Genomic DNA, 27522 nt, shown 5'->3' with positions numbered 1-27522 from the left:
GGAAAGAACCCAGATGCCCTTCAACAGAGGAATGGATACAGAAAATGTGGTACATCTACACAATGGAATATTACTCAGCTATCAAAAACAACGAGTTTATGAAATTCGTAGGCAAATGGTTGGAACTGGAAAATATCATCCTGAGTGAGCTAACCCAATCACAGAAAGACATACATGGTATGCACTCATTGATAAGTGGCTATTAGCCCAAATGCTTGAATTACCCTAGATCCCTAGAACAAACGAAACTCAAGACAGATGATCAAAATGTGAATGCTTCACTCCTTCTTTAAATGAGGAAAAAGAATACCCTTGGCAGGGAAGGGAGAGGCAAAGATTAAAACAGAGACTGAAGGAACACCCATTCAGAGCCTGCCCCACATGTGGCCCATACATATACAGCCACCCAATTAGACAAGATGGATGAAGCAAAGAAGTGCAGACCGACAGGAGCCGGATGTAGATCGCTCCTGAGAGACACAGCCAGAATACAGCAAATATAGAGGCGAATGCCAGCAGCAAACCACTGAACTGAGAATAGGTCCCCTATTGAAGGAATCAGAGAAAGAACTGGAAGAGCTTGAAGGGGCTCGAGACCCCAAAAGTACAACAATGCCAAGCAACCAGAGCTTCCAGGGACTAAGCCACTACCTAAAGACTATACATGGACTGACCCTGGACTCTGACCCCATAGGTAGCAATGAATATCCTAGTAAGAGCACCAGTGGAAGGGGAAGCCCTGGGTCCTGCTAAGACTGAACCCCCAGTGAACTAGTCTATGGGGGGAGGGCGGCAATGGGGGGAGGGTTGGGAGGGGAACACCCATAAGGAGGGGAGGGGGGAGGGGGGTGTTTGCCCGGAAACCGGGAAAGGGAATAACACTCGAAATGTATATAAGAAATACTCAAGTTAATAAAAAAAAAAAAGAAATAAAAAAAAAAAAACAAAAACAAAGGCACGAACGAAGTCAACACACTTGACATAGGAATTACTGACGCCAAAGAGTTTGATGTGTGAAAGTGGCAGAGAGTGTCCATGAGGAGAAGCATACATGAAAATAGCCTAAGAGACTGGTAAACTGTCCCTCTCATGGCTTGTGATTGGAAATTGTCAGTCAGGTCAGCAGCGATACAGTTAAGCTTCCTAGCTGAAATATTTTTGTGTGTTAAAATAACTTTCACAGTTCTAAGTTCCTTTGTTTTTGTTTTTGTTTTTGTTTTCAGCAACCCACACAGCACTATGAATTTTCTACTTCTATTTCAGGAAATCAATTCCTTGTTAAGCTCAGAGGGCAGGGGGTCAGTGAGGCTGGATGAAGAAGTTCAGTCAGCACCTAGAAGTTAAAACTGAACCTTGGAATACTAGGTGGGAGCAGAGGGAAGCAAGTGGATGTCATTCGCACATGTTAATATGAGAAGGGACATCTACGACCAGTCACTGGAGAGTTAACATAACTATGAAGTGGGACAAATTACCCATTACTTGGTTTAATAATCGTTTGCTCAAAATACACTCAATGAGAAGATCAGAAACAAAATCCACATGGGGACTAGTCCCCATAGTGAGACTTCCTGACTTAATTTTGCAAGGGACTTAAATATTTATCTACATCCTGTTTGCATAAGTAGCAGTAAAGAATGAATCTCTAGAAATGATCTTATTTCCTAGGATTAGAGGATTGGGGAGGGGCCCATGCCTTGTATTACAGAAACCTAGTGTTTTCTATAATCTAACTTTAAAGGCTGCATTTATTTTCCCTTTCGGCTGCTCACTAAGTGGAGCTATGCTTTTCTGCTACAGGAGCTTATGTGATACACTGGTGCACCCATTCTTGAAGAGAGCAACATCTTCCTATCCCTGAGATGATTGTAAAGCAGAACACATCAATTCGCACGTTTCAGTACGTCCTGATATAGCACCAGGAGGGGAGCATTAGAGACTCCATTTCTTCTTGGCTAATATTTTTTCCTGGAGAACGAATGTGGGTGCCATTCCAAGCGGGCAGCTGCTAGGGAACGGATTGGCTCTGAGCTCCGAGTCTCAGCAATGCTTGTGAAGTGAATACTGAGTCCTCGCAGCGTACACAAACTGCCCTCAAGATTCAGTGGATTCGACCAGTTCACTTAATGCAATTTATATTTTAGAGAATTCTTTCCCTTAAAATTATTCTTTCGCAGCCCGAGCACGCCTCCTAAATCACATTTTAGAAGCCTAAATTCCAAGCACAACTATATGATCAGGGAAAACACAAACACAATGTCGCATATTAAAATTCTTTTCTAGAATATAAGAGTTATTTCGTTCTTTGGTGGGTTTGCTCTGTCTAAAGCAGTGTATCAGAACGGCAGTGTGGGATACAGTGTCTTCTGAGCAAACAGTACATTAAACCCCCTTCCACGGATGGAAAGAAACTGAATAAACTGAAGCCAGAGTTCTCCTTTTTTCTGGTTAAATAACCGACTCAAGTCATGCCTGATTTAACTCCTGTAAGAGGAAAAATGTGCAGACTCCTCCTCTCACAGTGGCAACCTTGACTATCCTGGACCCGCTCTCCTATTTTAGAGTTCTCTCAGGCAGCCTTTATGTTGCCTTACACACACTGATGCGTCTTTGCTTTGTTCTCAGTGCAATTAATTTTCTGAAAAATCTGCTTTGATTTAAAAATTTCCTTGAATATTACCTATTGCTGTCTCTGAGATAACAAGGAGAAACCCACTGGAGGGTGTACATGTTCTTCACTGAGTATAATCACCCCTTACAAAAGCCATCTTGTGCCAAGACAACCCTTGAATGTTAGCAGTCACACCGTCTCTTTGGAAAGTCTAGTTTCCACTCCATTTACTTCTTGCAATTGAGAGATGACATAATTAAACAGAATCATCTCAAGTCAGTTCCAAGCAGTGTATATATGTGATAAATTAAGTCTACCCCTAATGAAATAAAGGAAGGACTTGGATATGGGGAACTATATGATCTACTTTCTAAATGAACTTTACTTCTACCCCTGGCTTTAAGTAAATATAGTTAAGGGAACAAACACGCTCAGAATATGTACCCTAAAGGAAAGTAAAGTAGAGGAGGTTTAAAAGTCGGAACATTTAGAAGGTGGTCAGAATCACACAAAATACAGCCAACATAAAAACTTTCTCATTTTCATTCTAGTTTTGATGCTGTGATGAACCCAGAGCCTCTGCACATGCTCAGTGCATCCTCTACTCCTAAGTACAACCATAGCAACATTTTAATCTGCAGAACTCATGAGCTACTGTCCAAATTATAAATGGCATCAGCAAAAACATTATCAAAGAGGAGAGATACAGCTTCATTTACATATTTATTTGTTTACATTCCCCGGTTTGATAAAACATGTTAACTATAAAACGGCACAAACTACTTTTTCTCATAAAATTATTAAAAATTAATAAACAAACATGGGACACTGCAGCACTAAATAACTAAATAACTAAATAACTGCCAGTTTTAGAATCATTTTGCTGCTGATGCTGTTGTTGTTACAGAGTTCTTTCTGAGCGAATATGCAGAGTCCTAAAACAGCCACAGTTAAATGTCTTTGACTGGACCTTGTCTTTTCTTTCTCTAAGTTTATCAATTCCGGAGTAATGGAGATAGACAAACCCACTCAGAGTTATTAATATAAATTGCATAACAGAATTAACAAGTAGCAGTTATCTTAGTGAGTCTTTTCTGAAGTTTGAGATCATTGCTCTTGACCCTCATAGAAGAATCAACACTTAGTTACCCTTTGTCTACCTACTGGGTATTTGCTGGATCCTGTGGACTACGACAAATGCATCAGACAACCCGACTTTGACTGGATGGTTGGTGGAGCTTATCTGTGTAACCAAGACCGGAATCTAGAAAAGAAACAGAAGATGTCTGTGTATTAGACAAGAGCGGGCGGTACTGAGGCATAGAGGAATATTCATCACAATTAATAAATAAAATAATAGAGATGAGCAACTAGAGAACAAACATGGAATATCACAGAAAATAAGTGATAGTGTCTCAAAGCACATCCGTTAAATGCTATGAGTTATAGTTACATGAAAACATCTGGTCATGTGTTTGTCAACTTGATAGTGAAAGTAATAGTTTCTCAGAAATATAATTATTGTTAGGAGCTATGACAGTATCACATGCACAAGTACACCATGACTTGTACCGGCTGGAATTTCTGTAAGAGAAATTCTTTATTATTATTATTATTATTATTATTATTGTTATTATTGTTATTATTATTATTTCATACATAACTTTATTCAATATTTAATGTTATGAAGTTTTAAACTTCCATTTATAAGTCTATAAACATGAATGAAGATGCATAAAAATAATAATATCACATAACATATATTTAATCACACCGTCGCTGACAATTATACTAATCACCTAATGCATGACTGGTTAAATGTATAGTTAAGTCAATCATGTGTAATGTTCGTAGCTGTCCTAATGGCAACGCCTAGAAAACTTATAAGTTGATATAAAACTTCTCAGGTCTCGTAGCCTAAAAAGGAATTTGAAGGAAGTTAAAGACCATGACATAGCACATACTTATATTTTCAGCTGAAAGCCGAGGGCACATTGATTATACATGAGACATTATTTATCAGTTCCAAATTAGAACCCCTTTGTGGCTCTTCTCCTGGATCGAGGAAAGATTCCACTGAACAGGCTATCTTTATTACTAGTTTCACACACACAAAACCAGAAATAAGCCCGTATTCAATAGCTAACGTATCAGGGAATAAAAAGAGAAGGAGAAATGCACTAGAAAGTTTTCAAGTAGAAAGAGATTGGGGCCATCTGTGGATAATTCAATAACAAATGTATCTGAGGGGCCAGGGAAACATCTTGTTAGTTAAAAGCGTTGGGTTTTTGATAGCCCGAGTTTAATCTCCCAAACCCATGTACAAAACTTGACATAGCGACACACATCTTCCTCCAGCTCTCCTACAGTGAGATAGGAGAATTCTGTAGAAACAAGAGAGACCTGGTCTCAAAAGGAGAGAATCTTGGAATGCTATCAACTGATATTTACATTTTTGCTGTGGTGTGTATGCACACACATGCACATGCACCCATACCATAGATGCAATCTGTAAGAAGGGCATATTTAATCTGACGTTACTGTATTTTATAACAGTCTTCACCATCCAAATCAATGCGAGGTGATACATTTCATTTTGGGACGCAGAAATAAGTGCTCAGTAATAGTGTATCACCTTTCTTTCATGGGTATATCAACAATTTGGATTTTATATGTCTCCTAAAAGACTATGTGTAATAGGCTAGTCACCAGGGTGGTACTGATGGGAAGTGATAGGTCTTTGAGACAAGGTAAAGTCTAATGGGATACTGTTAGGTAATTTTGGGATTCTCCTCCAGAAAACTGGGAGATATGTTCCTCTTTTCTTTTGTTGTCTGACTAATAAGGAAGCTGGTTCGTTCACTCTTTCATGCTTGCTTTCCTTCCTTCCTCCCTCCCTCCCTCCCTCCCTCCCTCCCTCCCTCCCTCCCTCCCTCCCTCCCTCCCTCCCTTCCTTCCTTCCTTCCTTCCTTCCTTCCTTCCTTCCTTCCTTCCTTCCTAGTTCTACCATGGTTTTCCCAGTGCTGCAATCTGGCATCTCCATCAGAAACCAAAGGCAAAGATATTATCTAATTCTGGATTGGAACAATTAACACGAGACTGAGGACAGAGCAAAATTGGATAAGTGATTGCCTGGCATGCTTGAAGTCCCTGCAACTTTCAATTATTAGTACCAAAAAAAGCACGTGGTGATTTATACATGTAATCCAGCACTTTGGAGGTAGAGGCCAGAGAATTAGATGTTAAAGCTCATTTGGGGCATTGAAGGTATCTGGGAGTTTATAAAACTATCTAAAATATGATCTCTAAAACATGTAGTCAAAATAACACATTTTCTTTATGAGTTAATCATGTCACATTTTTTATAGTGATAGAAAGTTGACCTCCATACACATTGTATTAGTATCCAATCTTATACTCTAGGTTTTGAAGTAACTTAATATTCTGGTATTAAAATAGACTCTCAAAGTAACGAAGAAAAAACAGCATATAGGCACACAATCAAAAACTCTCTGCAAATTATATTTTAAAGAAGAGTTTAGAATTAACATTAGAGTTTCATTGATGGCATTGGTCATTTTTTTTTCCAGTCTCTAAAACTGAGAGTTATGGGATAAAGTAGCAGATAATTCTGAGATGTTCAATATCAGGATGGAATTTAACAATGCTATCAAGTGAATGACCCTGCTATACTGAAAAGCATATTGTGTGTACACAGGAGACCATGTTTGTTGGGTCCTTTGTCTTATCTGCTGAATCCTTCCATCAATTTATCTCCAGATTATTCATTCCAACTCTTCTACCTCTTTCCCATCTCTTCCCCTTCTCTGGTGTCTTTCATTTTAATTTTTTCTCTGTCTCTTTCCTTTATTTTACTTTCATCCTTTTTATTTTACATCCATATCTATTTTCTCCTTTGGTGTTTTTGCCTATTGTGGATTAACTATAATGGACTCAATTCAAGTCTTCTTTTGTCCACATTCCTTGCTCTCTGACTTTGTAGCATCTTCTTATGCTACAGTGCTTTGCTTGTTTGTTTCCCAGCAGAGTTCATCCTTCACTAGCCCACGGCTGGTCAATTTTCCAGCTGACACAGAAGGAATCATAGGTAATGACCCACTTAAGATGAGTATGGTCTGACTTGATAAGGAGGAGAGTTGAAGAAGTCGTCTCTAATAAGAAGAGTTTACATCCGAAAGTAAAGAAATGAAAAGGGCGAGCATGTGGAATGGTTCTTGGTAGAGAACCCAGCTTGAGTGAGTTGCTTCTGGTGGTTTTAGTAAATAAAGAGTGACCCTTAGGGCTGTTGCAGAGAACACAAGCCAGGATGGAAGTACGAGAGGGTTAACCGCAGAGCACTTCCCAACCCTCTACAGCTAAGACATTAGGTTTCCAAAAGTTCAGAAAGATTTGGCTGCATACGGTAGCGCGCAACTCTAGTTCCCGCACTTGAGAGGTAAAGGTAGCAGGATTGAAAGTTCAAGATTACCATGGATGATATAAAATGACCTCTTAATGAGGAAAACCAAAACAAGCAAAACCCACCTCCCTAACCTAGTTCAACTGCAAAAACCAAGCCAAAGTAGAGAAGTAACGATTTGGAGAGCTTTATGCAGATGAATGGAATGTCTTCACCTCTGTGAATGGAAGGGAGGCATGGTGGCTGTCATGGTGTCAACACTGCCCAGGGCAAAGAGAGACAAAGAAGCTCACTGTGAGAGCATCACCATGGTCTAGGAGGGAGAATGATGACCGCTCCAGACTAGGTATGTACAGCAAAGGATGAATCCTTGACAAATTGCATTTGCACCACTGTCATGATGGACTTCACAAGGGGAATGAGAAATGAGACTAAAGTTGGCTCCAGGAATTTGATGTTAATGGCCAGAGAGCCTGAATTTTGTTTGTCATCAGGGATGTTAGGGTGTCCAGCTTCAGGAAGGTGGTCATGCTGCAGCACTTAAGAAGAAAGTCCTGTGCCTATGCTGAGAACACTGTCAACGGTAAAGATCAGGGAGGAAAGGTGTGCAGGTTCAGGAGCTGGAGAGGAATGGGAGAGGGACAGTGAGTTTATGGCATTATAGCCATAACATGACCTCCATTAGGTGTCACAGACTGCGAAAGTAAGGTACTAGGAGTTCATGCATTCTGATGCTTTGTTCTGATTAGATATTAATATGAAAATGTACAAGGAGCTTTCAATTCCCTACATTTTCCTAGAAGCCACTCAAGCCTTTTGATAAAATAATTACCGTTCAGGTTTTGAAATGCTGCCTTTGCCAATTGAATTAAGTACCTGGTATTCTCAGAGATTAATAAAGAAAAGATGAAACTATGCAGCTTTTCTCAGGTGTTTCATATTGAATAAATTTGTGTCTTTTGGCCCAGTATCAGCACAGGCTTTTCTCTCTGTTTGCTTCTGGTATACTTGTATTTCTAAACACTAAAGACTATGACTTTGACTATGGCCAAAGACAATGGCTGAGCTCAGTGACAGCATAAAAGAATAGCACGTAGAGTCCCTTGTTTTGCTGGTAGTCACATTCTGGTGGTGGTGGTGGTACGTGTAACTGTTATTAGTGTCGAAAATATTCAGGAAAATGTCTTATCATAATACTCTGCAACCTAGAGTTAAAATATGAGCCCCCAAATCAGGAAATCCATGACAAAAGAAGTTGTCAAAATTTCTAAAATCTTTCAAAACTTAAAAACTATATTCATATACATATGAATATATTATATAATATAAATACTATTATATTATATAATATATGACTGTTACAATAATATAACATGAATATAATATATGTGCTATTTAATAATTGAAATAAACCAAATAGGAAATGGGCCTTTGTGTACTGTGAAGTATACATTACTGAGATGTGGCTTTGTACATTCAAAATCCCACACAATGGACAGAAAGGAATCACTATCGTCACGCAAAATAAATGTTTTTCCATTTTGGCTTACTCAAGCATTCATAGGTCCTCTTTCTTTTTAACATATTTAATTGTTTTCTCAATTTGACAAGTTATAAAAATTATTATTTGATAAAAGCTTCCTATTGATGAATTATTAGGACAAGTTAAGAAGAAAAGCAGGAATGGCCGATGCTAGACACAAATACGTCAGGAAAATACGCGTGAGCATTTCTGGGACAGAATATCCTGGCCTTAGGAAAACAACTCAAAGACAAAATATATTCTATTTTCTAATGTATTATGTTATTCTTCTGAACACAGAGGCTCCACTCTGTCTTCACAACTTGGGATTTTATCAAAAGTCTCAGTATCAAGTAGATAACACAGTTCTCCAGAATTAGAGCTCATGGAGTTTTATTTTTCCTGTTCTTTAGTCTGTCCTACAAGGCTTACCAAGTGATCCATTTGTTTCCACTATGTACACGGCTATCTGTCTAATAGGCTGCACGGCATCTCAGCCAGAGCTTGACCTCAGCCAGAGCTTGACTGTAGAGTGCGTGTCCTGACGAGTGACTATCAGAAATGGAAACAATTACTGGAAACTAAATCTTGTCTATTTGCTACTCAGCTATAGGGCACCCAGCATTTCAATATTAAAAGTATCAATGGAAAACCCCCCAAGAAACCGGACCTTTCTATCTTAACATTTTATGAGTATGAACCTTTAATTTTCTACCCCATCTTCCTAGAATTACAGATCAAATGTCTCTTATTCAGTAGAAAATCTGTCACACACGCACGCGCGCGCGCGCACACACACACACACACACACACACACACACACACACACACACAAATCTTCAAACTCTCTTTGCTCTTCACAAAATATTACCTGAAGTAAAAAAGATTGATGCACGGTTTCCTAGGAGTATATTAAAAGAGAAGAGATTTCATTTAAATTTAATACTAAAATCCTTCCGATTTCCTGAATATTAATAATATGTGAAATATTATAATTCCTTTTACAGTTACAAAGACCATCAATAAACGTGACCATGTGAGAGCAAAATGCCTTATAATTGAAAGATGAGTTTGTAGCATAATATAGGGGTATGTACATGCAAACCAGCACAGGAAGAGCTGGGGCAGAAAAAGCCTGAATGTGAGTTTGGCTTGTTTTACACAACAAGAAGCCATCAGATAGATCCAAAGCAACCAACCAACCAAAGAAGGAATGACTCATGCTTTTTATGTTTAGATTGAAAAATCTAAAAATAAATCAACAAGTGAAGCTGATAAATAAAATAAATCTCTTTAATGAAAGTGGGACTGGAGATTATGTCTACTCAAGATATTGTGGATGTTGGGTGATAAAGAAGAAACCGTGAAGGGAAAACTATGATGTGCCCTTTCTCTCTATTTTGCAATATGGAAATCTATGCCAGTGATTCCAGGGTTTCAGTTACCTTAAGAAAAACACATGTGGTTATTTTAATTTGAAATGTTCTAACATTTGTATGTTGACAACAAACTACACACATTCTTCATACACCATAAAATTCATAAGCAACCAGTGTATCCTCTAATTTAAAGACTGCTTACTCTTGAACTGGTGAACAAGTGAGATAACTTCATGCCAAAGAGAACAAGGATGTGGCTGTCCATATGACCAAGCCTGCTTCCCTTGCCTCAGGACATACACACCTAAGTGGGGATTTCATTTGAGATGAAAGACAAATAAAGGATCTTGCTGAAACATGGTCTGAGAAAAAAAATGAGAGAACTCTGTACCTCACATTTGAGGTGGGACGTGGAGTGACTCATGGCTATAACCACAAGGACCCAGGAGCTTTTCGGTTGTGGAACATCAGATCAGGGAGAGAAGATATGGATTGACAATTGGCAGTAATAGTATGCCAGGGATTAACACTCCCTCCCTGTCACAGAATACTGAAAGGGAACCACAAATAACCAAAGAAGTGCACACACGAACATACACAGAAAAAGCATCACCGGGCTCATGTAAAGGAGCCATCATTAGAATAGATGACTCTAAAACAATTTTCTTTATAGTGTTGATTTTTCTTCCCTATTTCGCTGTTCTATTTCATTATATATTTTAACCACAGTATTTGTTATCAGAAAAATTCAATTCATCACTTTCTTACATTTGGAGAGGAAAGAAAAAGTTGAAATATTAGCGACTTTCCTATAGAAATAACTAAAATTATAATCCAAATATAGGAATGTTGGGATCCTAATAAAGCAATTGAAATACAATTTGTATATATTTAAAATTCAGAGAATCACCTCAATGTTTTCTTTATATGCATTTCATAATGAGGTTTTCATTAGCCTTTATGCTTTCCTGGCTTTCTAAAGATTGAACTATATCTACGCACACAGACACAATTTATATATATATTGATATATATCAATATATATATATGAATATCATTGTATAATATATATCAATGTATATACACATACACACATATTATATATATTATAACATGTGTATATACATTTATATATTCATATATATTGTGAATATGCACATATTCCTATATATTTGTATGTTTATGCTGTATATTGAATATATATATCATAAGTAATATTATGTACATATCACTTTTCTACTTACATTGAAGGTTTGTTGGTTTTATGTATAATAATTTATATTTGTACACACCAAACATTTTTATTCATATAGAAACCAATACAGAAGACACATAAATGATGACAGTCTAACTATCAAATTCTTTTAGGCTTCTGTATTTTTTTCTCATGAATCCTACAAGTTCAACAACTATTCATCCTAAAGATTTCCAGGTTATAACCATGCATGAAAGGTCATTATAGCTAAAATAAGAGGAATAGTTCTCATAGAAAAAAATTAACTGCAAAATGGATTTTCTGAAAGCCACAACTGGCTAGTCTTGGTGACTTATGAGCTCTCCACCAATGAAGCAGTCAATGCCACAGTGAGGAATATCATTTTTAAGTTCTACAATGGTAGAAGAAATTGAAAGTTGTATCACTTAATAAATAGCCATTTTTCTCCTTAGTGAACCTCCTCTAAAACTCGCTGTTGAAGAGAATTGGTGTGATGGACTTCTTCCAAGGCTGTGTTGTAATCTATTGTCTGTGACATCCATGGGTGTGGCTTTTTAATGGCACTAAAATAACCCAGTGGCCATCGATATCCCTTTACTTAACTTACCAAGTAGAAATGATCAAGTCTACAATTCATACTAAATAATCACATTGTTTTCTAATTTATTTTCTAGCTTGTGTTCTAGTGAAGAGAGATGAAGCAGGTGAGGGAAGAGCTTTCTAAAGCAAAGTGGTGTATCAGGGAAGCCAGCATCATCCGCTGAAACAGCAGGCTTGAAGGACACACTTTTGAGATAATACACTGTTCGGAGGAAGTAGTTTCCTCATGAGATTATCAATAGCCTCCAAAGCTCAGTTGACGCCATTTGTAATCAAACAATCCTCCAACTAGGTACTGAAAATAATATAGTAATTCTGGGATTTAGGGTCATAGCTAGCAATTATCAGAACAAGACAGATATTTGATTTTCCAACTTTACCACGTTTAAGAAGAGATGTACTTATTCTATGTGAACGTTCTTCTTGTTGAACAGTAGTAGTAAGTGATGGAATAAATGCTGTGGAAAGGCAAGTTCCTTTTAGCACTGTTACTATGTCTCTAAGTTGAAAATAATCAGCTAGAAAAACCAGTTAAGGATTACAAAGTGAGTGAGGCCCTGCAGTTAGATCTATGGACTTTCAGGGTATGTTTCTTTTGTTAACGTTTGTTCATAATTCTGGAAAAATTATTTAACATGTCTGAATATTTAAGGTTGTTTCTCTATCAATAAATGTGAATATCTCTTGTTTATTTGTGAGAGACATGATAATACTTTAAGCATACAGGACAACACTTGGCATATAGGAAGTACTTCAAATAGGTCAGATTTACATCGAACTTAAAGTATTATATATTAAGGTGAAAGGGACTCCTACTTCTAGATATGGCAAACAAATTTGTCATGTCTTCTGCTAATGCCAAACAAGAAAATCAGATTAACAGGAAAAGCAAAAGCATGACTTGAAAGGGCAGGTGCCTGGGGAAACCATCTCTAGGGATCCTGAAGACACCTGTCTATCATAGAGAAGACCTGGAGCCTAGAAAGTAATAGAACTTCAGACTGCCTTTTTAGCTGAGGAAAAAGTTCCTTCCAGTATTTAAGGCAAAGGATCCATAAGTACCCAGAATTCTTTAAATATGGTGAAAAGACTACAGTCCTACGGCCAATGCTACTAAGCAGCCAAAGAGCCTGAACTCTGAATAAGTCTGCCAGGGGAGGAGGGAGGGAAGGAGGGAGGAGAAAATCACCTATCTGTCCGACCCTCAGTGCCCAATTAAGAAAGTAAATGTTCCCTATAGCAAACATTATAGTTCTAAACATGACCCTTAGGGTCATGTGAACAAAGTCTATCACTTGATCAGAAGTGACCTAGTGTACATGGAGACATGATTATCGAATGAAACTGGAGAAGGGGGACAGTAAGGATAGATGATACAAATTGCTTCATAAGAAACAGACACTGGAGTGAGTTACAAACTGTTAAAGGGATGTTACTCATATATTTAAAGGAATAGAGGGTTTGTTAGTCAGATGCTTAATCTGTACTAGCTAGAAGCTGAACCAGTCCAGAAGGATTGAAAGACACAGCACAGCAGTGCTTGGTAATCTGAGGGATTTTCTTTTCATCTTTCTCTTTAATCCTTTTTATACAGTCCAGTTGTTATCCCTATCCTGGTCCACCCTCTGACAGTTCCTTATCCCATTCCTGCTTTGCCCTGTCTACAAGAGGATGTGCTCCTACCCACCCACCCATCCTCTGATCCCCCCACCTCTCACTCCCCCCAACTCCCAAACCCTCAGGCTGGACTCCCCAATCCAGGGGGACTCAAGTCTCTCAAGGGGTAGTTATGTGCATTTCCTGTCTCTGTTGGGCATTTGGGCTAAGGTCAACCCACTGAGTCCTGAGAGTCTCTCACCTCCTGGGCCTCTGGTACATCCTAGAGAGTCCCCCCACCTCCCACCTCCTGAGGTTGAATATTTCCATTCATTCAGCTGACCCTCCTTTTCCCAGGACATAAGCCCCCTATCCCATCACCCTCCCCTTCTTCTATAAGGGTGTTCCCCCTTCTAGCCACTCTTTCTGCTCCCCCAACATTCCCCTACACTGGGGGGTCCAGCTTGGCAGGACCAAGGACTTCTCTTTCCACTGGTGCCCAAGAAGGCCACTGTCTGCTGCATATGCCATGGGTCAGTCCATGTATAGGGTAGTGGTTTAGTCTCTGAAAGCTCTGGTTGGTTGGCATTGTTCTTATGAGGTTAAAGTTATTCTCCCTAATTCGGTTTCACCCAAGTAAACTGTTTCAATACTAGCTTACATAAGCAACCAGGTGACAATAAGAATCTGGCTCTTATACAAAACAGGATTTCAAACCTTCGGTTGAATAACACATTACTACCACCTCAGAAAAAAGACCCATCTGAGGGAATTTAGGCTCCTAATAATAGTACAGCTGCAGAGAACAGCTTGACAGTGCTGAAGAACCCGTTAGAGCCACGTGCAAATCCATACCCATCTGTAGTTTAGGGAGAAGCAGCGTTTCCCTAATGCAATCTCGGCAGAAGCAAGATTGCTATGGAAAACGGAAATGGATTTGGTTATATTTTGATAATTCCTTATCTACTCAGCACCAGGAAAAAATGAATGCTGTTGGAAAATGATTATTTGGAAGCTCGACAGAACGGGAGGGCCATTTGATAGGTTGGTATGGATGACTGGTATGCCAATGGTAACTAAGAGGAATATAAATAATGTATAATCATGGGTGCAATGGAAATGAAATTTATTGCATGGCACTCAGTATTAGTTATAACTTGCAATGTAACCAAGTTCTTTATTGGTGGATTTATGTAAGGAATATTTTTTTACTCTCCCTTCCTTCAAACACAGTAAAATCATCAAAGCTGTCCTCAGTTTGTAAAGAACAATCCTGGGCAGAGGTATTTGTGCTTACTTCTCGCTTTACAGTTTCCATTCTTGACTCTGGAAAGATACACAGGATTTTATTATTTACGTTGTCTGTTGTTTTAAGAATCGCTTTAAAGGCTAACTGGAATACCTCTTCTGACTATTCTTGTATTTGTACAGTTGTGAAGAACCGAATAAAAACAATGAGTGAACTTCAAAAATCAACAAGAATTTATTGAAAACACAAATAACTTGGTTTATAAGTTGCTATGCATAGCTTCCTTGGGAAAGAAAGAGATCAAGAGGCTAGGCACACCAAATAAAGCGACTTAATGCTAAATTATCCTTGATTTAATCCTGTGTCTAAGCCCATCATTTAAGCTCTTTCATTCGGTTTGTTTGCTGTAAAATCACCATGTGTTCTACAATTTCATCAACCCACAGCACCGATTGCTCACCTCTGTGTTGGCGCTTTGATGCTACAGAAAAGAGACGAAGCATCAGGAGCTGATGGACACCTGGGTACTTCATGTGACAGAACATCCAGAAGGATGACGTGGTTGGAGGAGCACTATTTTTTGCTGTCATGTGATCTTAAAACGTTTTCCTTCGAGGTGAAGAGAACATCTAGTTGCTACTCCCCTTTACAAGGACGTTGTGTGTGTGTAGGTAAACTCATTTGCAAGTGTATGAGACGGGCCAAAGATCTTGGTCAGATGTCATTCTTAGGGGACAACCTACTCCATCTTCTAGACTTGGTTTCTCACTGTTTGGAAGCCTGCCACCTCAGCTAAGCTGGTTGGTCAGTAAGCCCTAGGAATTCATTGGTCGCCATGTAACCCAGTCTTAGAGTTACAAGTATATACCACCTACCACCACACCATTTTTGTTTCTAACACGAGTTCTGGGGGATTGAACTCATATCCTCATGCTTGCACAGTATGAAGTTTACCCATTGAGCCATCTTCTAAGCGCTCAAAAGGACTCTTACTTTGAAAAATTTTATGGAAAGAGATTCAGAGAGATTTGTCTGTGTGTGTGTGTGTGTGTGTGTGTGTGTGTGTGTGTGTGTGTTTCTGCTAGACAAACATTCCAGCAGTAAGCTACCTCAACTTTAGAAATACATTGTATACACAGATATGTATAAAAGTGATCTGAAATAAAAAGAGAGAAACTGCTTTATGAAAAACAAATAGAAAAACAAATAATAATAATTAGAGACCTTTGGGGGCTCACAGGACAACGTCTGGAAAGTCTGGCAACACTGAACTGTCTGTCAGCTTAAACGTCCCCATGAGAATGCAGGAAAACCACAATGGGAAACTTTTCCTTGATTAAAATGGACAATATGAGAAACATTCCGAAATGCCAACTGAGAACAGAGAAGGGACAAAAGAATTGGCTTGAACTCCGCAGTGTGAGACAGTCTTAAAGGGCTGTGTAAATAACCAGGGCAATTTTGATCATAAGAGCTAGAGAATAAGGCTGGGATGAAAGGCAAATCTCTGTTTTGACAATGTTGATGGCGGGTATGGGGGAAGACATCAGACTTACTGACCCTGATCCTTCCAGAAACAGTTTAAACCAACAGTGATAGTTAAAACGATCAAAAACCATTTCTCGATGTTATGCTGACATTCCATTCAGTCCCTTAGGACCCAATAAACTCTGGGAATGAATGAGGCTATTCTGTTCTAAGAACTATTCTCAGAGAACTTTTCCCAGCTCCAAGGAAAGGTGGCAGAAGAGCACACTGGGCAGTGATATCTACAGCCAGCCCTGGACAAAGCAACGCAGAACAAGGCACCTCTATCTTTCTCCTTCTGCAGAGTGCCCTGAGGAAATAAAGTTCTGCGTGGAAAATCTTGTCCAAATAATGAAAATAACTGTCAATAACTGTTAGCTTTTTAAAAGTTGTTGCATTTAGGTGAAATTTTGTTGTTGTAAAGATATAAAAAATAAAAAAGGTAAAGTTGTCTTTTACCCCGCTAGGTCCAGCACCTCAGTGCCCCAAGATATCTGCTAGATATCTTGGCAGAAACACATCCCAGCCGCACACTTTCCTATACCCAAACCCTCACATAAAAGAACACACAACACAATAATCTTAGATCCAATTGGTGAGATATAATTGCCCACTGAAACATACAAAGCCCGGTACCATCCATCCCTTAGGAACATTAATAACAACCTGTAAATACACAGAGCAGAATCTTAATGTCACCTGCCATGGCTTCTCACCCGCTCCTCCTCCGGTCTCCACTTTCGGTTCTAGTCTCCTCCTCTTCCTTCAAACTTCTCTCCAACCCATCCTTCCTTCTTTTCCAATGACAGCCTCCTTCTATCCTGTACCTGCCTCTCACCTGTACTTTACAAATTCAATGGGGAGGTGGTTCTGATGAAGTCACCTGAGTTCTGAGTAAGTGACTAGGCGGCTGTCCTTGGGGCAGTGGAATTAGCATCAAAATACAGATAACTTCAGGGCAAACCACAACAAAATTTTATATGCTCACTTCACAGTATAGATAGATTTCAGAAAAAATGACCACCTTGAATTCTTTCTTTATTATCACAACTGTTTAAAAATCAGTGATTCTTTTTAAAAAACTAATCCTTGAATTTAAAAAAAGATATGGATAAAAAGCCTTTTACAACAATTATTCTTTCTTAGCTATTCCTTATAATACTATAAAATATTCAATAATTTCATAAATTATGTCATTATGCTAATGATGTCAGAATACAAAATTTTATTGTAGTCACCTGTTAACTATGCATTAAACATGCCAGCAATAATTTACATGTCAGAATTACTCTTATAACTACTACTGTCTTAAAAATTACTTCCATAGTTTTTGTTACTTTTTGGATATATTCTTCATCATACTGACAATAAAGCTTGAAGTCAAATGCACTGACGTGCTAGTCTAAACATTCTTCAAAGCTTAAGGTTACAATTTTGTAAATTTTCATTCGCTGTCAGTTTGTCAATATGGAACAACATAAAAGTTCTGTTCTCCTGGTCAGTAAGATTCTAATAATTCTTCCCATAACATTTTAGTGAATATTAGCCAGAAAATTATAGGCATTACTTTCCTGGAATTCAATATTAAAATCAACCTTTTTCATGTCAACTAATATTTGGGGACCAGAATAACACAAGAAATCAACATGGCAAACCTCCACCAAACCTAAAATCATAAATACCTAAGTAAGGATTAAAAAAAAATCTTGGAAATAATCATTCTTTCTTAGAGGTTCCTTATTATACTTACAATAATTTCATAATTGTGTGGGTCTCAATATAATGATGTCAGAATACAAAACAAAAGACGCGCCCCCGTCTTAACCGACAGTTCTTGGTCCAAAAAAAAGGTTAATTTATTCAGCAAGAGAAACCAGTAAGTAGGAGAGTGATTGGAAGTTCGTGCCAATAAAATTTCAAGAGGGAAAGGTCATGGGTGTGAACAATGGGAAGAGGAAGTGTTACCTTCAGCCTGTCACTTACTTCTTTGTATCCGAAGATGATACGCCCATCCATGAGGAGTGTGGCCTGGAATGTGAAGCTTCCCAAGTTGTAATTATCCTGCAGGTGGACATGGTCCCACTGGACAACAAGAGCTGTGCCTGTAACGCAGCAGGAGAAAGAGGAAACACAGGAGAAAATGGGTGCCTCAATTCGGGAAGAACAGTCCCATATCTACTTGTCACATCAGGACACTGTGCTACTTCAATTTTAAATGGAGAACTGGAACTCTGCTTCCAGATACCTTTTGGCATGCAGAAATACATACACACATATGTATATAAATTTAAAGATTGAGTTTACTCTAAATATTTGATAAAAATTTAATCTTGCTGAGCAGTGGTGGGACTACACTTTTAACCCAGCATTCAGGAGGGAGAGGCAGGTGGGTCTACATGAGTTTGAGGCCAGGCTGGCTGATAGAATGAGTTTCAGGACAGCCAGGGATTTAAGAAGAAGCGCACTCTCAAAAAGGAAGAAAGAACATCTGAATCTGGTGAACATTCTGGTTGTTAGAATTGGGGCAGTTAAGCTGTCCAATTCTGAAGCTGACCACTTGGGGAAAACCTTCTATCTGTTAGGACTGCCTACCGAAAAACCTGGCTGAGGATGCATAGCTACCCCAAGGAATGTTTTCCCTCAGGACTTCAGCCAGCTATGGAGGGAGAGAAGTTTGGAGCCCATAGGTGCTAGCTTTTAACCCACCTTCTGAACCCTGCAGTGCTAAAACCTACACAAGGAAGTCTGTGATCAGGAAAGAGCAGCCAGGGCTTCCTTTCCTCCTTCTACACACTTGCAAAGAGAGAATCCCACTGAGAAGACCTCTTCCTTCCTCTGGAGCCTTCAAGATCTCTTTAACTTTCTACCTATAGAATATTTTAAGCCTCAAATGACATACTCCACCTCCCCTCTTGGAGACATCCTGTTGATTTTTTTCTACATTCTGTTTCCCTCCACCATATATAGTAAGATCTCATTACAGCATCCAACTTTTTCTTAAATACAAGAAAACCAAACTAGACATTAAAAAGAACCTGTATATCACTACCATTCTATCCAGTGCTTTCTTGAAGTTTAGAGTGCCCTTTATATATAAATGTATAATCATATATCTATCTATCTATCTATCTATCTATCTATCTATCTATCTATCTATCTATCTGAATGATTCAGTTAGGGATCGTATATCGCATTCATCCATTACATCTCTCTAGTCTCTTTCACCCAAGAACAATTTCGTACCCTGTCGCTGATAATCATTACCTTGACTCTTGGGACAGTCACATTCTTTTATCTTATGACGTATCTAACAATCTGTACTTTTGCCAATTTCACTACAATTAGATTCAGAATAAGAATTTCTATTGATATCCCACACAGAGTCTGACCTCCTCGTGATATTATATCCTATGAGAGGGTAGATGTATGCTTATAAAATTGTTTCAGTTTTGTTGGTATTTATTTGAATGAACTTGAGTGAAGTGATATCTTACAAGCTAAAAGAGAGAGAAAGAGGGGAAAGGGGAGAGGGGAGAAAGGAGAGAGGAGAGAGGAGAGAGGAGAGAGGAAAAACTACCAACCATGCACATAAAATCAATCAATCAATCAATCAATCAATCAATCAATCAATCAATCATTTCTGAGTTCATACTGAGGTTAATGTGGCCCCTGCTCAGCATGGTGGAATTTTTTCTTAGCAATTTTATTAATGTTAATGGATACTATCTCCTTAAATTTCCATAGGACATTTTCTAAACAGCATGGTGGATTGAATGGATTTCAAATACTTTTGACAAATACTGAGAGAGAGCCCCTTCACAAAAGCTAGGCTTACATATAAAAGACGTAATAATGTCTTTTGGAAGACGTAAGTTTACTCTCTATTGAAAAGGTCCCTTTAACGAATGTTGACGCTGCTTCTCCTTGGTGAACGATGCCTGTATTTCCATCTTTGCTGCTTTGCTCTCAGGAGACTGAGGAGCAGCTCACAGAGGCCTGGGCTGACTCCCTAAGCCCTGGAGGTGGACTAGGCTGAAGCTGCTCTGGTTACATCTTCTCGTGGTGCCTCGATCTTTTCCTGTTTACCATGAAACCGGGGAGGCAAAACCTGATTTGAAACAGTAATAGCTACTCTGGTCACCGACGAGAATTCATGTTTGAATTTGTGGATATCATGTTTTTATTTTTTAAATAAATAGATCACAAACAGCTATGACCTTTGCTTAGCTATAAATGTTGGTTAAATTTCTTATGTATATCTATAATACACACACATACATATATATGTATATACATACATATATGCATATATGCTTGCACCCAGTATCTAACACATGAATGGTATCTCATAAGACCCTTTATATCAGAGCTATTAGAGTGATGCTTAAATTGCCCATATCAATACTACTTGTGACTTATTCTGAAAAATGGATTATTATCTTTCCTTCATAATTGATTTTCTGAAGTGAGAGGTCAAATATTATATTTTTATATCAAAGACACTCTAGAGATACCAAGGCACATGAAAGTTTTGAGTTACAGGCAAATCCTTATGGGAGGAGGGGAACCCAAAGATGGGGTTACATGAGTGTCAGAGACCTGGGCATCGACTTCAAAGCAGAGCTGTGAAGCTATAAATCTGGTCCTACAGCCCCATGATTCCAAGTGTACTGACCAGCTTCCTGTTTTGAACCAGGTTTTAACTCCATGCCAGTGACTTTAAGCAATTTGCTCAGTTGTTTGGCTTTCAAATTTTGCCTCTTTTTAGTTTTTATTTTGAGATAAGGTCTCATTATGTTGCTTAGGGTGGGTAGCATTGAACTCATGCTATATCCTTGGCAGGTTATAATCATGGCTTCCCCAGTAGCTAAGATTATAGGTTTGGGTCACCAGGTAGAGCAATAGTCTGTATATCTAGCAAATTCTCAGGGGATGATGAAACTCAGTGATACTTCTCAGACAGAGCTTTATAACGCTGTGTGTTCTGCCTACCCTCCATAGGCGACTCAGCTTGCTTCCTGGATAATGCTTCCTTCATTCCTCCCACCTCATCCCCAACTCGGGTGGTTCACACAGCTCCTAATCTGGTCTGCCGAGCCTACAGGCATACAGGCCAAGATGTGATAAAGACAGTCATGTAGTCAGTAGATTTTGGCTTGATAAAGGAGACTAGCCAGATATACTTGAGTAAAGTAGCGAGCAGGAATGGGATACAGTGACAAGAGAGCAGCCAATAAAGGCCTGAGAGATGACACTTGGCTATAAGAATGAGGGGGGAAAGTGGCGCATGAATTAGAGTGTGTTTTAAAGAAATCAATTCCAAGAAAACAAAACAAAATCTATGTGACAGAGAGTGTAGGTTCAAAGACCTGTAAACAACTATTTGGGGACTGAGGTGAGTGACAAAATAAAAATTGGGCAACAGTGTGAGAATAGAAGTCCTTTTCTACCCTCACTACCCTGAAGGGCCTCTGTCACATTAATCCAGAAGGTGGATGCCTGTTGAAGGATTAGCTTCGGTTGTGACCTCAAAGGGAGGCCCATATATGTGAAATCTTGGAGCCAAAAGAAGCTGTGTCAAAATATAACAGAACTAGATGAATAAAATGTACATATTGACAAAATTTACCTGCTTTCTGATTTTTAAAAATCACTATATTGTGGTGGACTTAATAGCATTTGCTCTGGGCATGAGTAATGAGTCTAGAGCTAGATGGAACTTTTAAATAGTCTTACTACTATTTATAAACTTTTAAAGGATGTTAAAAGAATAGAAGTATGTTTCTCTTGATACAGTTTTAGAAGTAACACCAAAACATTGTTGAACTTGACCCTGGAACTTTTAACCATAGGAAATGCTCAGCCCTGTCATAGGTAGAGATCATAGCTCTTTGGCTAATAGATACCACTGTGTCTATGATATCGTGCTTTAATTCTGGAAAATATTAAAAACATACTGATAGTTAAAACTTTTACATGTTCAATAATAATTTTACATGTGCAAGAGTTGTCTGATCATGTCTGCCATGTCTACTTCACTCAAGTTTAGATTGTGTACCTTCTGCTGTAGTCTGTGGTACAGGTAAAGGTAGACAGTTAACTGCCTCCAAATTTCTCTTCCTAATTGGGACACAATTTACCTGAATGCAGCTGTTTCCTCTTCTATAATGTGCGAAGAATATTTATTACATTCAAGGGCTTTCTGATTTGATTGAATACAATGGCTTCATAGTCTTTATGAGAAGGAGAGGTGAATATAAGTGAGTATTTTAGTGAAAATTCTGGTGAAGATATTTCTTATATTTTTGGCTGTGAGCCTACTCTTTAATGGCTGAACCATCTCTCCAGTGTGAAGGTATGGGTGAAAAGTAGCACAGTGTGGAAAAGGCTTTACTTTGTAGAGTGGCAGAGTGGCTTATTTTTGTGTTTCTGTATAATAATAATGGAAATACATTTTAGTGTAAATGTTGTCCTTGAGTTTTAAAATTTGCCAAATATTTCTATTATTTTGTTTACTGGAGGACCAAGGCTTCAAGTTTCAAATTTTAATGAACAGTACTGAGGTCGAACAATAATGGTAGACAAGAGAGTAGAGGTGTCTTTTGTGATTTGCTTTCTGCTCATCACACTGAACAATGGTGGAGTAAAAGAAAATTATCAGCTAGTAAAGAACCCTGCCTATCCATTCAGAGAGCTGAGAGCTCTGCTTCCCATCATGACCCTTTTTACCTGCCTCTTTGAAGATATTTAAGCATGGATAACTGAAGGGGAAATTTATGGTTTTACTAGAGACTCAGTTATGTCATTGCTGTTTATCTGGAAGCTATCTTATGAGAGGATGTTTTGCTGAAATAGACACGTGAGAGAACATGTGATGCTTGGAAAGAGTATAAGTAGAATCCAACAGACAGACAATGACACTCTTGTATTGGTTCGCCTTACAACTCTTCGCCAGTCTTCACTGATCTACTCTTGTCATGACTGCATAGAGAAAAACACACTGAAGAACTTCTTATGGTATTCTGGCTACTTCCATGGACTCATGCCAATTAGGCCAAGCCTTGTGGCTTCTTCTGGATGGAGTCGCTACTACTGATTTGTGCTTGATGTTTGCCAATTAGACTGAACTGCTGTTATTGATATGGGTTTGATGTTTTAGACTGGACTGCTGATATCCTGACAATGAAGACTGGAATTGTCCCCCAAAAAACTACTTCTACACAAGCCCATAATTTACTTGTCCCATTTACCATCTTTCTCTCCCCATCTTTAGTCTATTGGCTAAAAAATGTAGAAACATTTAAGAACTCTTATTAAAGTAATTTTAAAAAATCTAAACCAACTCATAGCCATCCACAGGAGTTCATGGAGGATCCCAGATATGATTGGCATTCAGCTTCCTGAATCAAAATTAAATCACCTGATGAATCAAACTTTTGATATTCAATCTATAAGCATAACTAGAATAAACTAATGCTACTGATCAAACACCTCCATTTTCCTTCTGATTCCAACCTTGATCAGGTTACTGACCACTGTTAAGAACTTTACTATCTGATTTGCTATTTATGAACCATCAAATCATTTTTCTAATGAAAGGTACTATTTTTATAGATGTCCCATTTTGCACATTAACATTCCTGACTCACACAGAGTGCAGACATCCTTTGGGCTATCTATAACATTAAAACATGCCTTAAAAATTGGTGCTTTAAATACTATGGTTTTACTTCAGAAGAACCTCTGTGACCTCAAGAGGTTGTTCCTATCCTATAGCGGATGTCAGTGATCCTTCCCTGTCAATTCAAAGGCTGCTTCAGCAAGTTGCTATGACATTAACAGCTGTGCAGTATATCAAGCTGCTTCATGCATTAATAAGTAACACAGCAGTAACTCAGTTTTCTGTATCATATGATACCATGGGAATTCTATATTCTTCGGCCATCATACAAAAGTTACGTCACCAAGGGAGAATACTTTCCTCTTATTAATGATTCCAAAATTCTTAGAAGTAAATATTCATCTTGAGTACTTAGGCTTTTCATTTATTTGGTCACTGAATATTTATAGTCATGCACCATCTTTTATGATCCTGTACTAAGAACTGAAGATAGGTTTCTTAGTACATAGTTATTATCCATGTCAAGAACTTAAAGGGCACTTGGAGTAGTATATGTTAGTTTGTAACAATAATTGTAAGAGAGAAATAGGCAAGAGAAGAGAAGATTTAATATTTAATATGTTATGACTTTTTAATGACAAAAATGTAAAAGCCTGGTTCTTAATATCCTGTGCTACTGAACCAATGTCTCTCACAGTGTATGCAGAGCGTGCATGGGTCTTCTCTAGATGGGGTCCTAGAGTTGAAAGCAGTGGATACACACCCCTCACCCCTAATTTGGATGCTATCTCTAATGGATAGTCACCTGGAAATGAAAATTTGGGATTTTTACCTCCAATGGAGTTTCAATGAAGAAGCAAAACACAATTAAAAGTAGCCTGCATGTCCAGTAGTAGATGACGAACAGAAAACAAATATATATTTTATAATATATACTTTTTACCCTGCCACTTCTCGTGCATGTGTGTATATGTGTTTCCAATTTAGTAATTGTATGGCTACCCTGAGTGTTGAAACAGGCAGGTCTCCCTGCCTGCTTTTTTTCTAACAAAAGAGAGAAAAAGCATAAATCTGGATTAGAGATGAAGTGGGAGAAAATAAAAGGAGGGAAAATCATAATCAAGATATAGGGTTGGGGATTTAGCTCAGTGGTAGAGCACTTGCCTAGCAAGCACAAGGCCCTGGGTTCGGTCCCCAGCTCCGGAAAAAAAAAGATATAAAAATTTTAAATGTATTTCTTCTGTTAGAAACCTTGCTTTTCCTTATAATTTTTTCCCTATAATTTGGGTAAGAGAAACCCAAAGTTTCACCAAAGTTCTAAGACCTAAAGTCTTTTATTTGAATCTTAATGATGTTTAAAAATACATTTTAGTTTTTTTCTTTTTTTTCTATTTTTTCTTTTATTAGATATTTTCTTTATTTACATTTCAAATGTTATCCTCTTTCTTGGTTTTCCATACGGAGCCCCCACATCCCATCTCCCCATCCCCTGCCTCCTTGAGGGTGTTCCCCTACCCACCCACCCACTCCCTCCTGCCTCCCTGCCCTGGCATTCCCCTACACTGGGGCATCGAGCCTTCACAGGACCAAGAGCCTCTCCTCCCATTGATGCCTGACAAGGCCATCCTCTGCTTCATATGCGGCTGGAGCCGTGGGTTGCTCCATGTGTACTCTTTGGTTGGTGATTTAGTCCCTGGGAGCTCTGGGGTTCTGGTTGGTCGATGTTGTTCTTCCTCTGGTGTTGCATTCCCCTCAGCTACCTCAGTACTTTCTCTAACTCCTCCTTTGAGGATTCAGTTCTCAGTGCAATGATTGGCTGTAAATATCTGCCTCTGTACATCAGGCTCTTGTAGAGCCTCTGAAGAGACAGCTATATCAGGCTCCGGTCAGAGTGTATGTAGTGATCTGAATAAGAAGGGACCCCATAGGCTTATATTTTTGAACGCTTAGTCACCAGAGAATGCCACTATTTGAAAGAACCAGACGATATCTTTGTTAAAGGAATTGTAGAGTGCACTTTGAGGTTTCAAAAGCCTAAACCATATCCAGTATCTCTCTGCTTGCAAATCAAGAAGTAGCTTTCAACTACCTCTCTAGTACCATGTTCCCCACCATAATGATTATGAACTATGTCACTGAAACTGTAACTAAGCACCCAATGAAATGCTTTATCTTTTTGAGCAATCTTGGGATTTCGAATGTTGGATTAAATGCATGTTTGCATTACTGTATGGCTAAAAGCCTATTGGAGGTAGAGAGTAGAATGTAATGGTTTGAGTAAGAATGGACCCTAAAGTTTATTATATGTTTGAATGCATAGTCACCATACAGTGGTACTATTTGAAAGGTTTAGAAGAATTAGGAAATTTGACCTTATAGAAGGGTCTGTGTCAGTGAGAATGGGCTGTCAATGAGATTGCAAAAGCCCAAGCCAACCCCAGTGTCTTTCTCTCTGCCCATGTATCAGGATGTAGCTCTCAAATACTTCTCTGTCGTCAAGACTGACATGCCTGTCACCATACTCTCTGCCATGCTGATAATGGAGTAAGCTTTGAAAATGTGAGCCAGCCCCAATTAAAGGATTTTCTTATAAGAGATGCTGTGGTCATGGTGTCTCTTCAAAAGAAGAAAACAGTGAGTAAGACACTTTATATGTTCTCAAAAGAAACACAGAGTTTAGATTGCTGTCAGTAGGCCTAGTATACCATAACCTGACCAATTTCATATTTCAATGCCAGTGATATTTTATCTTAAGTAAAATGTAAATGCCTCTGACATAGTTTGGAATGGTGAGTTCAGCACATTGATACATGAGTTGCAGAAATTAACTTGTGGAAAATTCATTTCAAAACAGTATACTATCGGCCTCTACCTGAAGTTGATTAGTATTAAATTTATACTCACCTAGACATTTATAATAGGAAGGATTTATGACAAATAGCATCAATACATATGTTTTGTGGGATGTTCTGTCTATAGCCACTCATGTATTCTATTGTGATGTAAACAACCATTTTCTGAATGAAGAATGAGTAAGTGAATAGCTGTGCGATGACCACCTTACGTCGCTTTAACAATCTAACATTTAACAGTGTTACGAATTTAGGGCGTTGTTAAGCACATGTGTTATATTTACAAATTGGGTATACAGACCCCCCCCCAAATGTTGATTAGAATATGGTGCTTGGGTTTGTTTTTGTTACTGCGTTTTGTTTGCTTCCTTGTTTGTTGTTTGTTTTTTCTGCATTCACCACAAACAGGGCAATCAATACTTACCATTATCAAAGTATCTGACGGTTGAATTTCTGGATACACTGGGATCAAAATTTGCCATTAAAGGGGCTATGTACTGTGTAGCTGTCAGCATTCGATGCACAACTTCTCCAGTGTATATGAAACCTATAATGAGAAAAACAGGAAATTTGTTAAGAAATAGTGCCAGATAAAATCAAAACCAAAACAGCTATATTCAATTGCAATCACACTTTATAGATACATTAAGATAAGGCACACACTTAGTGTCTGGTTGGCAACACTTTTTCTAAATAAAATAAAAATTCTTATATAATTTGTTAGTATCTAGCAGAATTGCTTCTCAGCAACCATATATATATATAAATATATATATAAATATATATATATATATGAATATACACGCACACACACACACACACACACACTTTTAATTGTGTACAGAGTGACTACTACCTCAAAGAAACAGGGTAAAAAAAGTTTAACAGAGATAAAGAAAATCTTCCATTTTTCTATTTTAATCTTATTA

At 38.3% G+C, this 27522-nt stretch overlaps 1 protein-coding gene across 2 annotated transcripts in view; it reads right to left on the bottom strand.

The window, feature by feature from the left end:
- Plxdc2 (plexin domain containing 2) overlaps positions 1-27522 on the bottom strand; it is a 386926-nt gene that overhangs the window by 85745 nt on the left and 273659 nt on the right. For both annotated transcript variants that reach the window (XM_087591183.1, NM_001108422.2), the window contains exons 5-7: positions 27018-27140; positions 18104-18222; positions 3776-3875 (exon numbers count right to left, since the gene is read on the bottom strand). In XM_087591183.1, coding sequence (XP_087447309.1) covers positions 3776-3875; positions 18104-18222; positions 27018-27140 — 342 coding nt within the window. The remainder of the gene's footprint in view (positions 1-3775; positions 3876-18103; positions 18223-27017; positions 27141-27522) is intronic.

Source organism: Rattus norvegicus, chromosome 17 (assembly GCF_021556685.1).
Source record: "Rattus norvegicus strain SHRSP/BbbUtx chromosome 17, alternate assembly SHRSP_T2T, whole genome shotgun sequence".
Taxonomy (NCBI): domain Eukaryota; kingdom Metazoa; phylum Chordata; class Mammalia; order Rodentia; family Muridae; genus Rattus; species Rattus norvegicus.
This window is presented reverse-complemented; position numbering and strand designations above follow the sequence as displayed.